Here is a 15,919-nt window from a genome sequence, read left to right as displayed (position 1 = left end):
AAAAGTCAGAATCAATATAGATGTTTTTATTTTAAAGTAAATTCAGATTGAACATAGTAAAAAAAAAAGTAAATTATAGTTTCCATCCAAAAAAAAACCCATTACTTAGAGTGAAAACCACCCTTGAATGATGGGATAGTAGACTAAAAGCTTTAGGAATCCAAAATATAACATAAGAAGTACCCTGTATCAAGATTGATTCAATACAAGTGAAATGTGACCTTTTTAGAGAGGTTTAGAAAAGAAAAAAACACTTCTGGGGTCATTTGGGTGTATTTGCTATATCTCTGGAACCCATTGGTCGATTTTGGTGATTGACACCTCGTTTGAACCGTTAGAGCCAATAGAATTGAGAGGCAGTTCATAAATCCACCTACACGTTACTATTGAGGAGTGAGAGTGATGCGCACGCATTTTGCTCAAAACGCACTGAAAACTGAAAACTAGGCTTATTGTAATACATATTACGATGGATTATCAGTAGGGATGGGTATCGAGAACCGGTACTAAGTCAATACCGGTACCTGATTGGACGGTATCGGTATACAGTTAAGCCGCTGGACAAACGGTGCTGCTATCGGTGTATGTGTTACGTCTACTTCCTTAGTTTAACTTTAAACCATTCTGGTTGGTTGGGAACCCTCATCCCGTGTGATGTATCCGGTTTGAGACCCCTCTGATTGGCCACTGTAAATGCCACTCGTCATCTCTCAACAGCGCTCTTATTATTGTTGTGAGACTCACGCAGCCATGGCGGACAGAGCGAAGCGATCGAAGGTCTGGGTGCACTTTAAAACATGTAGTTGTGATAGTGCAAGGTGCAATCTATGTACTCAATTAGTTGCTTGTAAATGGGGTAACACAAGCAACTTAATGAAGCATTTGCAAACGAGACACTCATTGAATCTAAAACGGTGCAGCGTATTTGACAGCCTAAACAATGTGGCTGCTAGCGATACTGCTAGTGCTAATAGTGCTAGCGGGCTTCAGCCGCGCCGTGTGTAAATGTGACCTGAGCGAAGGCTCGCAGGCAGGTTAGCTGCTGCGCACGGGTAATATGTTTTGTTTACCTGAGTGAAGTCTTGCAGGCACATCGCCTTGTCTTTTTTTTGTTTTCTTAACACTGACAGTGTATTAATGTGAGCTCCTACACCTATGATAATTTGGCCTTTCATTGAATGCTTTATAAACCAGTTAAACTTACAGATGTCATTGTGAATTCGAAAACTGCATTTAAATGTTGTTAAAGGTCAACGTTTCAATGTATGGTTCAGCAATTGTTGGTCGGTTAGGGTTCTTTTTGCCATCTTAGCCTTTTTACCAATTTCTTCATATCACAGTTTTGCATGATGTCACTGTAGGACAATGTTTTAAGGATCTCTTGTCGAGCTAGGTTGTCAGTTTGAAATGTCTGAATGAAGATGTAACTGATTTACAAATGTTAAAAAATTTTTTTTTAAATGCCTCTTTTCATCCTCTGTCTGAGGAAAAACCCCAAAAAGCATGATAGGGCAAGCCAGGCCCCTTTAAGTTATTTTATTTATTTTTGTCTGCTTCTGATAAGCTAATGTATAAGTTATACAGTTATGTCTGCAAGTAAAGTACAATAAAATGACTGTTTAATCTTCACATCTTGTATTCATGTCCATAATTTTGAGGACCAAATTATTGAAAAGTATCGATAAGAGTATCGAAAAATACCGATACAGATAAGCAGTACCAGCATCGGTATCGATAAAATCCTAACGATACCCATCTCTAATTATCAGTAATCATTTCAAAGTGACACAGAGACATTGGATTAACCTTCAGCAGTGTTTATATGTGTTTTAATGCCATTGAACACAACTTTTGATCAGAAAACAGCAACGGTAAGACTTATTTGCCGTTTTGGCCACGTAAAGTGAAGTTGTGTGTTGTCTTTGCCAGCCTTCGCTGCCGCAAGTCTTGATCGCTCAGTAATGACACTTATACCATTGGAATCTGTGGAATCTCAGTTTTCAGATGATATCTTGTTTGTGCAGATCCGATGAAGTATAAAATATAGCTAACGTGAGTTATGTGCTAAGTGCGATAGCACTCTTTCTCTTAGTGCTAATTCAGAGGCTTGGCGTTAGACTTGTTTTTCGTTTAGGTAACAATTGTTCATATTGTCAGTTAGCTGAGTTCCTTCCCGTTAAATGGGTATGAAACATTAACCTCTTAAACCCGGGAAACGCGTCACTGCAGGAGACAGCGTCTGGGGGCTTCTTAATATTTAAAAACCTATGAATGTCTTATACTCAAATAACAGGGGAAAACTCAGCAACCTGACGATATGAGCCATTTTTACCGAAACAAAACACAAGTCTCACAAGAAGCTTAGTGAAAACAGGCTGATGCTACTTCCGGTGCTAACTAGCAAAAACGATCTTTAAAACTGAATATGTTCTGCACAAACTACATATCATCTGAAAGCTGATACTCCACAGATTATTTTTGATATAAGTGTCATCACTATAGGACACAAACTCACTGAGCTAGCAGCCAGAAGAGAGTAAGAAAACAACAACAGTGTTCTAAACCATAACAATAATTATGTCTTACCGTTGCTGTTTTGTGATCAAAAGTCGTGTTCAAGGGAATAAAAACGCTGCACAAGGTTAATCCAATGTCTCTTAGTCACTTTAGAATTGTTGCTGATAATCCATCATTACATTCATGGCCGCAGAGTAGGTATAAAGTGTTGCAGTCCGGGGCTCCGGCTGTCTCATGTGCTGTTTACGCAAGCCTCTCTCTCCTTGACGTAAGTGTTTAGCGGGATTTACTAACTCCCCCTCGATTCTATTGGCGTTCGCTGACTCTCCGTCAGAAGATGAGGATGTACTTCGGCCACAATCAGAACCTGATTATGAACTTCAGGAAAGGTATGTACTCTCTCTGTTTGTATCTATTAGTTGTGTATTTGGTGTAATCTATAGTAATTCCACACTCGCAAAGTGTGAAACTTCGCGTCGGGCCGAACCACGCCCCTTAGCTGTGATATAATGAGCATATACCACGGCCTGTCGTGAGCTATTGCTTAAATATATATATATATATATATATTAGGGCCGGGACTTTAACGCGTTAATTAAGATTAATTAATTACACAAAAATTAACGCGTTAAACATTTTTACGCATTTTAATCGCACTTATTTTTGCACCGCAGAACGTTTCTCACTGGATGAGTTTCAGGGGTACCGATTATACTGGAGCACCAACTAATGTTCATGACTTCAGACAACAACAAACCACAGTGAACAATAGTCAAACATGAACGAAGAAGCTGATGAGACCACTTTGGTTGGCCCCATGGATGGGACATTTTGTTTTAAAAAACGGACGGATGGAACCGTCGATAAGAGCACGGTTGTTTGCAAATTATGCAAAAAGGAATTCGCATATCACCGCAGCACATCAAGCCTCAAGTATCACCTCAATGCAAAACATATAGCAGCTAGCGTGGATGTTAGCCCGACTCGGAGTACAAGGACCCACACCCAATTTGCGTTGATCAAACAGTGGCCTATGCAACAGAGAGATTTTATTTTTCATCAGGATATTGGAAGAATAGGAGGGATTGAGGTCAATCATTGGCACTTTTTTATTTTATTTTAAATGGTACACTTTATGTTGAACTATTTATTATGTTGTTGTTGCAACTGGCACTTTATGTTGAACTGTTTATTGTTTTGGCCAAGGTTATTGAGAGAGTTGGACTGAAATTGATTAGATTTTTTAAATCAACTGTTGGTAAATCAACAAAGTTTGTTATTGCCTCTGAAGCAACAGAGATATGTTTTCTAATAGTCAGGGTTTCCAATGTTCTGAATGTACTTGAAAGTATTGTGTTTTACTTAAAAAAACTAAGTGTTATAGTTTACAGAAGGTCTCCCTACCTATAGGCTACCTGAATCTCTGAAATGTACTATATTCCTAAATATGCTATTGCTACACTTTATGGCAAAAATTGCACTTTTCTGTTGGTCTTGGTTAAGTACCACCTTGAAAAATAATAAACAATGTTTTGTTGCTTAAGCTTATGTATTCAGTCATTATTCAATGGTATACTAAAATCCATGTGAAAAAAATTGCTTCTCACTGTTCTCAGGTCAAATATTTATATGTGATTAAAAATGCGATTAATTTCGATTAATTAATTACAAAGCCTCTAATTAATTAGATTCATTTTTGTAATTGAGTCCCGGCCCTAATATATATATATATATATATATATATATATATATATATATATATATATATATATACTCAGGGTATATGCAGGAATCCTGAAGTCAAATTTAATACCTTTTAAGACCCTTTTCATACGTTTTAAGAGCTCATCGCAACTTCTAGTTCTAACCGATTACATTGGCAACAAAATTTACCTCACATTTACAATATTGATTGTAAGATAGCACAACTAAACAGAGTGCAGACAGACTACTGAAGCCTCCTTTCCACATGAACTTCAACCTCTCTGTGAAGGTCAGGTTTAATGCAGTATGCTGCTTTGTTGCTTCTGTACTCTGTGCTCTTTCATTCCAGTAAAACTCCTCAGAAAACATTAGAAACCAGTATTTGACCAATAAACAAAACAATTGACAAAACTTTGAACTATGAAATATATTAAACTTTGGTGAGCTTCAGCGGGGTAATGCCATATAGAAGCTCCCTCACAAATACCCAGGGGTTAAATTGGGCCAGGCTGTCCGGGGCATAGGACGATGCTCTGACGTCATCACCCTCACACATTTGTCATATGTTTACAAAAAACGATATATATGTTAAGACTTTTCTGGTTCTTAATATAGACTATATTTAGGGTCAATAAGTGTTGACTTTACTTTAAAATAGCAGATCTCTGTGACCGGACATAGTTTGGCTTAGTGAACATGTGTCTCTTCCTTGGAGGAGCAGCAACGCCTGGACTCCGCAGCTCTCCGCGGCTCCTCCGTGCAAAGAGCCTGCACTGCAGCGGTGTGTGTCAGCGACGTGCAGTCAGGGGAGGCACGGATTGGCCATCAGGAGAGTCGGGACTTAAACGCCGCGGCTTTCTGGCTAGCACTTATCATGTGGGACCGGAAAGCTTTGATCCCCATCGACAGACTCTCTCCCCCCCCCCCCCCACACAGAGCGGAGTGGCGCGCTATGCATGGGGCCGCCTTGAGGGGGTTTCCCGACATGTCGTTTCAATAAATTAAAGGGTGTTTCATGTTGTCGTTGCTGTGGACCTTCTTAATACCTTGGAAAATGCCGTTTAATACTTTTTAATAGCCTTAATTTTCGCTAAATTGATTTATCAACTTTTGATTCTTTTTAAGACCCCGCGGACACCCTGATACTGTTATTTCACACACGCTAAATGGAGGAATTATTTCTGATTTGAGTTACATTTTTTAAAGAATAAGCCAGTGAAGTAATCGATTTAGTTTTTTCCACATTTGTTTTCACAGTGATGAAGACGAGTATCAAATGACTTCTGCAGCACAGCCATCAACATCTGCCTCATCCGAGCTACGACGTCCATCAGATCAGCATACAGTTGCCCCAGAGCCATCAAGATCCAAGCTACGCCGCCGGACGTCTGCACCAGTAGGGGAGAGCGGGGTAATGTGAGACATTTTTTACATTTGCTCTCCTGTAGGCGAGCTAAAATGATATATCAGTAAAATTTACACATTTCCCATTAATTCAGGATGTTTCCTAGCACTGGAAATGATCAGAATGTCTTCAGGACAAAGGGCAGTGAAAATATGATTGTTTTTTAAAAAGTGGTCTTGTGTCTCACTTTACCCCAGCTAAGGGGTGAACTGAGACAGACTAGAGAAATCAAGGGGGTAAAGTGAACCACTTACCTTTTCCACTTTTAAACTACCAAAACAACACATGTTGTAACAGTTAGAATCCTGACAGATAGATTGACAACCACACATTCCAAAACTAATGTCGGATGCGCAACATAATCATGGGGATTGGTCAATTTAGCACATTTTTTAAACAAAGTAACTCCAAACAAAGTCAAATACAACATAATATATTTCAAAGTGCTTTAATAAACATTCAATTAACCATTTAACCAGTTAGATTAGAACACGATATGATATGAACATCAGCCGCATATTTAAACAAGGCCTACTCTACATTCCAGCCCTGAAGGTTACAGGGAAAGGTGAAGAGTTGCTCTCTCCGTGTTGTTCCTCCAGGCCTATTAGGTTGAGGCAGCTTCTTCACCACATCACCTTTAGGAACATGTGCCACATCCTTTTCTTTCATAGCAAACGTGGGTCTCTCCCACTCTCTGTTGTTTCCCTGGGTTTTTCTGAGGAATTGGGTTAGTATTTCGTCCCCCTCAACCTTCTCAACCATGCCAACATAACGTATACTTCGGTGTTTTGTGGCAAAGTTGACGAGGACGAAGTCACCCACGGACAGATCTTTGTTTCCGGGGTCACTCCTCTCATCTTCAGAGCTCTCAAAATCATCCTCAAATGGGACAGGGTCATCACTCTCCTCCGAGCTGCTATCTATGATTTTCTTCTTGGGTGCCTTCTTTTTCGGTTTTCCCTTTTCTTTGCTATTTTGCTTTTTCCCTGCCAGTTTCTTTTGTCTCTCTTCATAAGCCTGTTCTATGATTTGCTTCTCTGGAGTATCTGTTAAGATGGCTGTCTTCACACACTTTCGTTTTGTTTGTCCTCTGGGGGGACATTTTGGAAGTGGTATGATTTCCTGAGGAGACACATATCCAGATCGTGAGACAGCTGGCGAGGCACATCCATGTGGACCATGCAAAGTGGATGGAATAGCATCAGCGAGTGGAATAGCATCTGCAGCAGGTGGTTCATCTGCAGGGGGTGGATAATCTGCAGGCCGTGGACCATCCGGATCATCTGAAGTGGATGGACCAGTGGATGCAGGCCGCAGCTCAGGGTTTGGCCGGTCTGACACCATGGATGGTGCAAACGCCTCCTCAGGGAAAATATCTCTGTTATATGGGAAGATCCCAGTGGACTTGAAGCCAGAGGTGATATTGCGTGTGTCACTGCTGACAAGAAGGCCTCGTTCACAAATCCTGCAATCTGATAGATGGAGACTGTTTTGCCAGGGTTAGATCTCATCCACCCATCAAGAGCTCGGCTGTATAGGGTCTTGAACGGGCCATACACCGTCACGTCGAGAGGCTGCAAGCGATGGGATGTGTGGGGTGGGAGGGTGAGCAGAACAATACCATTACTCTTTGCTTTCTCCACTGCCTTGAGTGAGATGTGAGCTCTCAGATTATCCAGGATTAGCAGCATGGGATGGTCAGGAGTGCACTTAGTGTGCTTTATCAAGTGATCGAGGAACTCAGGCCAGGTGTCTTCGTTCATCCATCCTGTTCTGGTGGAGGCACCTTTGGCTCCTGGAGGTGCTCCTATCATGAAGTCGTCCTTAAACCTAACTCTGGGGAAGACAAACATGGGAGGTATGGCATTCCCAGCAGCATTCACTGCACACACCACAGTCACCAGTTCTCCTCTCTCAGCTGATGTGATAGAACCAACTTGCTTTTTCCCTTTCTCTGTCACAACCTGAATCAAGTAGAAAGTTTAGAATCAATGGCATGTGCAATCAGTAGGCTACTATTGGTCTAAAGGTACATTTTATTTTGTTGCAGTCCATTCATTTTTTTCTAGTTCACAGGCTCACAACATTACTAATAGCATTAGTTTCAGCATTCTGCCAATAGCTAGCTGGTCATTATCACAAGCCACTCAGTATCAGTCTGCTGCTCTCTAGTAGCTTACCTGCCGTGGCTTTTGTACTGTAAAGACGCCTGTTTCATCCACATTGTAAATCATGTGTGGAGGAAATGTGTGTCTGTTAAAGAAGAGAGGCAAGGGAAGAACCTTATCAGAATCAAAACCAAATCTTACAGGTAAAGCCTCCATAAAACATTTGCAACTAAAGAATTAATTCTGTCACCTGTCCATCACTACAGCCAGATTTGTAAAGAACTCCCCCACTGTAGTCTTATTGAAGGCTGTAGCCCTTCCCAGGGATGTTGCCTCCGGAGTTCGGACAGAGAGATGGCGACGGGCTAGAAAGCTGCCAAACCACTCTACTCCTAAAGAGTGGACAATTCGTTATTATAAGATAAGCTTTGTGGCAAGATCAGTTGGCCTAAGTTGACCTACAGAATCATGTGATCTCTTGCGCACCCTAGCCTACCTGCACATTGTTTCTCCATCCAATTGGCAGGGACAGGGATATGGTTTTTGTCTGCATATTCAAATGCCAGTTCACGGCACTTAACTGGAGCAAGGCCATGGAACTGGTCAGCCAGTTGTTTTAAATGTTGGGCAAGCTCCTCCTCCATCTCATCTGTCAGTATTCTTTTTGCCTCAGCTACTGCACCCCAGGCTACTGATTTAACTCTCCCTTTCTCTATTTTCTTAATGAATCTTTGGAGGGTTGTCTTGTCGATATTTCGTTCCTTTCCTGCTTGTCTTAAGGACTTCTTTCCTTGCATGACCTCTGCAGCTGCACTCTCCATCTCTGTGAGTGGTGTTTGGCCCCAAGATGTCGTCCTGATGTATCGTCTTGGCATGATGACTTTTCTACAATGTTTATGACATTAAAATTAAAACATATGTATTGTAATATTAGACTAAAATATATATAAGACTAAACTTAACTTGTGCTTCATGTCGGGGTAAAGTGAGTCAGCGTCTCACTTTACCCCACAGCATCTGTCTCACTTTACCCCACAGCCACCATTTTAGAAAAAACAACATCTCTAGGCAATTCAGGCTAATCTTTAACTAGCATCAATCACATGGTTTTATATGTTGGAAGTTCATCAACATGTATGATATAAGTTTTTCAACCTGAATCAATTTGCTTTGATACTACAGTTGATTACGTTCGCAGTAAGAAAATTTACTTTTACATGCAACAAACACATTTTTGTGAAAAAAAATACTTACCACAGAACCAGCACCAAGTTCTCCTTCATGACAAGTGGGGGGTGGGAAGGGGTTGAAAACATTATGGTCACATGACCGCAAATTTGTTTCTTTGCCTAGTTACAGCGGGTGTCTCACATTACCCGGTGTCCCACATTACCCCGCTCTCCCCTACTAACTCAGCCTCCCTCTGCATCTTCTGATTCAGTGGACAGACTGTCAGGAGGAAAGTGAAACGGGCTGGTGTGTGGCAGACTAAGATTGTTACCGTTCCTGATGCTGTGGTGGACTTCAACAGAAGCATGTGCTGCGTGGATGTGTCCGATGCTTTGATTGGGTACTACAGCCTTCACCACAAAACCATGAAATGGTACAAGACTTGTTTTTACCATTTTCTGGACATTGCAGTGGTGAACAGCTTCCTTCTCCACAAGGAGCTGCACTAGATGAGAGGTGACCCCGGCAGGACGAAGCCACACACCCAGAGGTCTTTCAGGGAGCAGCTTTCTGCAGATATGAGGGGTGAAGTCTCTGCAGCACCACCACCACTCCCCCCCATCATCAGTCGTATGCATTCCCAAGTATTATGGGGAAGATGCCATCACGCTCAGGAGGTGCTCTGATGCTGGCAACAAAACGGTGAAGACCTATCTACTGCACGAAGTGCCTGGTGCCTCAATTCAAAAACACTAAACACATTTAGGTTGTCTACATTTTTTCTTTTTTGCCAGTGTTTACAAAAAAAATGTTTGTGGTGTTATTTCGGTTTTAGTGTATTTTTTTAGTGTGTTATTTTTTAAATAAATCTGCTCGTGTTGGAGACAAATGACCTATGACAAATGAGTAAACCTTCCTAGAAGTGTTAGTCGGGTGATAAACATGTAAGGACTGTGGCAAAGTCCACACACACACACACACCATTTACATTTTTTTTTAATAAAAACACTTGTATTTGGATGGAATGATTACCTATAGTGATAACCAAAATGTGCCCAAAGGTGAGTCCGCCTGGACTTCTTTTTGCTAAACCTCTCTAAAAAGGTCAAATTTAACTTGTTTTGCCTCAATCTTGATACAGGGTACTTATTATATGTTATACTTTGGATTCCTAAAGCTTTTAGTCTACCATACCATCATTCAAGGGTGGTTTTTACTATGAGTAGTGGTTTTATTTTAGGCGGAGGTAAGAATTTACCTTTTTTTTACGATGTTCCATCTGAATTTACTCTGACACAGAAACATCTATATTGATTCTGACACTTCTAAATCCAACTCACAGATGTAACCTTGCTTTGATAAAATAAATTATTCATATAACCCTTTTAGAAGTTAAGTTATAGTCATTTGTTTTGGGCATAGCATTTTCGAGTCTGAAACCTGAAAAACAGGCTCAGGGCTTAAGAGGTTAATAGGTTGTTAAATGTTAAGAAGCCCTGAGAGTTTCGTGAATATTGTTGTGATTGCCCCCGCCCCCACAGAAGTGTCCTCCTCTCCAAAACTAACGATTACAACCAGTAATATTAATGAATTAATCAGTTTCACATGCAACATCTGTGTTTCTTTGATGCAGCTGCAAATGTCTGCACAGCTTGTTCCTCTGAAACTTAGCATGTCTTTAAAAACACACAAGATACTATAAGTTAACCTTAAAAATGTGGCTTAAAACCGGATAAAACATCCCTTTGTGACAGTTTCATGAAGCTCAGAGCAAGTTCTTTCAGGAAGACTCCTTAGCTGCATATAATCAGCATATAATCAGCTCATCACGGGCGTTCTCTTTAACCTATCACATTTCACCTCAATCTCCAGCAGCCAATCATTGTGCTGCAGCTAAACTTTAAAATGGTTCTCCTCTATCCTGCAGTCAGCTGTGATTTCAGGTGTTCATGCCTGGGCCCGCCCCAACCCCATCACCCCCTGTCATCATTTAAAGTGCCAGGAGAGCTAATCCAAATACCTCATCACACCTCCTCTTCATCACATCTCCTTAAAAAACCAAACAAGCAGGTCTAATGATGATAATGCCGACAATGAGACAGCAATACCGCCTGCAGTCAATGCCTTGGCCCCGGACAGAACAAAACAAAAAATCCTGCACGTTCAGACCCGAATGGAAAGATACATTCACCTGGCTGAGGTGCAACATTATAGATGGGGAAGAAATTATGTTCTGCTCACACTGCGAGAAGTAGGGGAGAACTAACGGGTTCACCAAAGGAGCAACAAATATGAGAACCTCTGCGCTTATTGAACACAGTCAGAGCAATGAGCACATTTTGTCAGCGAACACAATACCATAGGCGGAGTTTGACATTTGCGCTTGGGGGGGCAAACCTTTTTTACTGACGTCACTCAGTACACAGTCCCAACTATTTCGTGCTCACCGCACTGAGTATGACTTTTCCACATACGAACACAACTCGTCCCGTCATGCACGCCTCATGCCCGCCGTACACACACACTCATATGGAAGGGGCGGTCACTCCCCCCAACAACAGTGCATTACATAACTGTAAAAAACGTATCAAAACTGTGCTTATCTTATACTTATTTGATAACTACTATATCCCTTGGTGTCCTACCTTAGTTCAGAAGTAGACGCCGTTTTTTACGTTCCGCATATACGTCCACTATCCCCTCAGGTGACAGCTGTGCGGTTATGTCGTCCTCAATGTGAAGAACCGCAAGTGAGGAAAATCTTGTTCCTCCCATCGTTGACCGCAGCCAGTTCCGAATTCTCCTCATTGCAGAAAAACTTCTCTCAGAGGTGGCAGATCCGATAGGCAGAGTCAGTGCCAACTGGAGCATCTTGTATAGATTTGGATAGCTCTCCTTTTTAACAGTCTTTCGGAGATGCTCAAGTGCAACAGGTGCGACAGCAGAGGCTTTAACAAGGTCCATCTCTGCTCCAAGAAGGAGAGGGTGAATTTTGAGCAGCTGTGCGTATTTTTGTACGAGAGGTTCAATTCCTTTTTTCTGACATTTAAACACTGCTCCACATGCTCGTGCCAGCTCTATGGACTCTCCCGTGAATCGTCTGTCTAGTTCGTTGATGAGGGTGTCCAGCACAGGGAGATAGAGGTGCTGCTGATATCCAGCTGTATCACTCTGTGACATTTGTGCGCCACTTTCATCAGTTTCTCTTTGGCCCAAAGTAGTTGTAACCAGGAAACTGTCGAGGGAGGTCGGGGGTTTTGTAACCCGTTTTCTTTTGGGTGCAAGGGGACCCGGAGTCTGACACTCAACATCTGCATCCCCAGGTACTGGCACGTTGTTGTCCCGGCAGAACTGTTTCACTGATCCCCACATATTGCTCCACGTATCTGCTTGTCTCTGAGATTTGAAGTGCGCCTTCAGGTTGTCGGTAAGCGCTGCAGCTTCGGAGAGTGTGCAGCTGGAGGACTGTAGGGCCTTGTGCGTAACATGAATCACACGCAGTATGTCTTCCAATACAATAACACATGTAATGAAAGACATTCTGGTCATGTGGGCATAAAGGCCACTGGCCTCCACAGACCACTTGTCTCCCTCGTCACTCATTTCTCTCAGGCACCCTATAATTGCAGAGTAGTGAGTTTTAACGGAATTCACAGATCGCCACTTGTACGCCCATCTTGTCTCACTTGGCTGTATTATTTCAGTTTGTTTCAGATTCAGTGATTTCTGCATTTCAATGAATCGATGATGGTTTGACGGCTCTGCAAATACAGAGTAGAGTTTGTCAATGACGTTCAGGAATGTTTTCACGCTGCGGTTGACAGCACAACACTCCATAAGCACCAGATTTAGTTTGTGTGCCATGCAGTGCACGTACACTGCGTATGGGTGGGTCTCTTTGATGCGCTGCTGCACACCAGAAACGTGACCAGACATGACGGAGGCACCATCGTAACTCTGGGCAACAACTGGGATATGTTTCAGTCCACACATCTCAAGTCCTTTGTTTATTGCTTCCACAATCCCAGCCGCGTTGCGAGATGCTGAGCAATCAATAAAACACAAAAAACGCTCCTTGATTTCAAGCTGCTCTGCATATCTGATACATACTGATAATTGTTCCGTTTTGCAAGACCTGGCCTCATCTGCAATTATAGAAAAAAAATCCAGTATCCTGCACTTTCTCTTCAATTTCTGCACGAACTAAGTTAGCGCATATGTCAATGACTTCGTTCTGGAAATCCGGGCTAGTAGCATTGAAATAGTTGGACTGCATGTTTTTAAAAGCAGAATCATACTTGGAGAAAAATCCACAAACCTCAAGAAAATTTCCACGCGACTCTGACTCGCTTCTCTCCCGATGCCCACGAAAAGGCAATCCGAGTTTGGACAACAGCCTCACAATATCAACAATTTTGCACAAATAAGATCTGTTCTTCTCAACAGAATCTTTGTGGCTTCGGGAAAGTTTCGCTGCAATAGATCCAGAAGATGCAGTCACTTTATAGTTATCCCATTTAACCATGCAGTTCAGATGGGCCTGGGATTGTGCATGTTTCTCCAGTTTGCTGCTTAGTTTTTTCCAGTCACTCAGGCCCTTTCTAAAGGAATCCTCCACACCGCTGTCAGTCTGGAAGTGGCGGCATGAAAAACAGAAGACGGCATCAATTCGTACTGAATATTCCAGCCAGGGATAGTTCTTGTAATAGTACGTGGAAAATGATCGTTTCGTTTTCCCAAACATTTTTGAGGGGAAATCGGATAGCCTAAAGTAGGCTGCTTGGGACAGCTGTGCTTTTCCCCAAGATCATCATGACCCACTGACGGCCCCGGTGCCGGTGGTCTCCCTGCTGTGGGGTTAATGTTAGCTGGTCCTGCTAATCCAGAGCTCTCCGCTGTGGGGCTAACATTAGCTAATCCAGAGCTGCTCGTTTGCGTGTCTGCCACTTGACATTGTGACGGCTGCTGGTTGGTAAAGTTAGGCTCAGTCGGTGGCTCTTCTGTTGTTGAAGCTGAAGACGAAATTGGACGTTTTAAAAATCGCAGAATATCCATTATTGCTAATTCAATAGCTGAATCACTTGGATACAAAAAAAAGTGAGGGAACTTTTGTCCTTAACTTCACACGTCACACACACACACACACACACGTCACAACCCTTTATATATACAGTCTATGGTCACAACATGCGACTGCTCAAAAATGAAATTATTTCAAACAAAAGATGATATTATTCAGATTTGTATTGTAACAATCATTTTATTACATCTATTAAAATATTTATATATACAAAATATTTGTATTGGAACAGTTTTAGATTTAGTAATGATATAACATATTTCAGCCACCAGGGGGGGCAATGTCCCCCCTGCCCCCCCGCAAAATCCGCCTATGCACAATACCACAACAAACCGCAATGAAAGGCCACTGCGAGAGGGCGAATGAAGCTTCCAACATGAAGCAATATTCTCAGCTAAAAGTAGTGTTTCACATGGCTAAAAACAACATTGCAGGTAATCAGTATCCAGGGTTGACTGACCTACTAAGAGAAGTGAAGGCTCCTGATTTTGTCACAGGTGATGGAATTCACCGGCACGGTGATTCCGTTGATGACTAAAGAAGAGTGACTTTATCGGAATAATCCATGACGAGACGGTTAATATCACTGTGGACAAAAGGCTGATAATATACGCCAAGTTGCAAATTAAAGGAAAAGTGGAGACATGTTTTTTGGGAAACTCTGACGCGCTCCCCGGGACAGCACAGTGTTTATTGGACAAAGTGGACGAGGTGCTCCGCGAGAGGGATGTGAAACTGTCAAGCGTCATTGGCCTGGGCTCAGACGGGGCTTGTGCAATGATGGGCAAACGTGCCGGAGTTGGTGCACTGTGTTGCCCACCGAGCTGCCCTGGCCGTGCTAGATTCTGCAAAAGCTGTGGACCAAGTAGTTTACAAGCGCACTGTATCCTCTGCAGGGCCGGCCCTGACCAATTTGCTGCCCGAGGCAAGATTTTAGCTGGCGCCCCTCCCCCAACCTCCCTTTTTTTTACATTGAAGTTAAAAGCATCAATCTGGTGCACTTTGAGAGCAACATTAGGAAATCTATGGACACATCTCTCAACACCCATATGAAACAGAACTGTAAGCAGATTTTCTTTTTCTTTATGGATATTTTACAGTTTTTTGGGAGTATGATTTATTTTAAATTAACACAAATACAAAATGAAAACCTATAATTGCACACTAAAACTATTATTTAAAAAAAAGAACAATTTCACATAAACCTCTGGTTTTTACTGGGGCTGGGGCAGTTCAACTTGATTTTGGGGGGGTTTGTGCCATAGTTTATGGGCACTGTACGCAATATAGGCGTAGTTCTGTTAGTATAAGATAATAAGATGTACTTTGTTGATCCAAAATCGGGAAATTGTGCTGTTATGAAATAAAAATAAAAAATATATTTTTTATATCTAACTTTTTTTTCTTTTCTTTTTTCTCCCAATTTTCGGCGCCCCCTATGGGTTGATGCGCCCTTAGCATCCGCCTATACTGCCTATGCCGAGGGCCGGCCCTGATCCTCTGTGTACTCATTTTACGAGCATTCAGCCAGCAGGACCAATCGCCTCCGTCAATTGACAGCAGCGCTCGGGAAGAAGATGTGAAAAGCCTAAAGCAGCAGTGTGCTGATTATCCTTGCACAGGGCAGTGGAGGGTATGAAGCTAAACTGGCCTGCTCTGGTGATGGAGTTACATGAAGAGGCTGTTGGAGGAAATGCCCAAGCAAAAGGCATCCTTGGTCAAATCCAGCCATACTGATTTATCGCCTGGACTCATGCACTGGCTGATGTGCTACCTGTTATGACCAAACTGAATTTGGTTATCCAGAAAGAGGATGTCAATCTGGCCACAATCTGACCAATGGTTCACGGATCAGTTTCGGCATTCACACAGTTGAGGGACGCCCCCGGTCCCGAAGAAGAGAGGTTTCCGGCAGATTGCCAAAATGGCATG

At 42.3% G+C, this 15,919-nt stretch overlaps 3 protein-coding genes across 4 annotated transcripts in view; 1 reads left to right on the top strand and 2 right to left on the bottom strand.

Annotated features, from left to right (window-relative positions):
• LOC307039451 (receptor-type tyrosine-protein phosphatase gamma-like) overlaps positions 1-15,919 on the bottom strand; it is a 1,005,384-nt gene that overhangs the window by 292,775 nt on the left and 696,690 nt on the right. The gene's annotated exons all lie outside the window — the stretch shown is intronic.
• The window catches only part of LOC307039445 (zinc finger BED domain-containing protein 5-like), a 516,405-nt gene that overhangs the window by 157,137 nt on the left and 343,349 nt on the right, over positions 1-15,919 (top strand). The gene's annotated exons all lie outside the window — the stretch shown is intronic.
• LOC307039447 (uncharacterized protein) lies at positions 5,616-9,130 on the bottom strand. Of its 2 annotated transcripts, XM_079681543.1 has the most exons (5): positions 8,992-9,101; positions 8,234-8,622; positions 7,988-8,129; positions 7,810-7,882; positions 5,616-7,593 (listed from the first exon to the last, which is right to left on the bottom strand). In XM_079681543.1, exons 2-5 carry the CDS (start codon positions 8,610-8,612, stop codon positions 6,694-6,696), a joined length of 1,494 nt encoding a protein of 497 aa, XP_079537669.1. In that variant the 5' UTR covers positions 8,613-8,622; positions 8,992-9,101; the 3' UTR covers positions 5,616-6,693. The 2 variants fall into 2 exon arrangements, with proteins under 2 accessions (XP_079537669.1, XP_079537668.1); XM_079681542.1 differs by having other exon boundaries at positions 8,234-9,130.

The sequence above is a fragment of the Notothenia rossii genome (genome assembly GCF_949606895.1).
Source record: "Notothenia rossii genome assembly, chromosome: 5".
Taxonomy (NCBI): Eukaryota; Metazoa; Chordata; class Actinopteri; order Perciformes; family Nototheniidae; genus Notothenia; species Notothenia rossii.
This window is presented reverse-complemented; position numbering and strand designations above follow the sequence as displayed.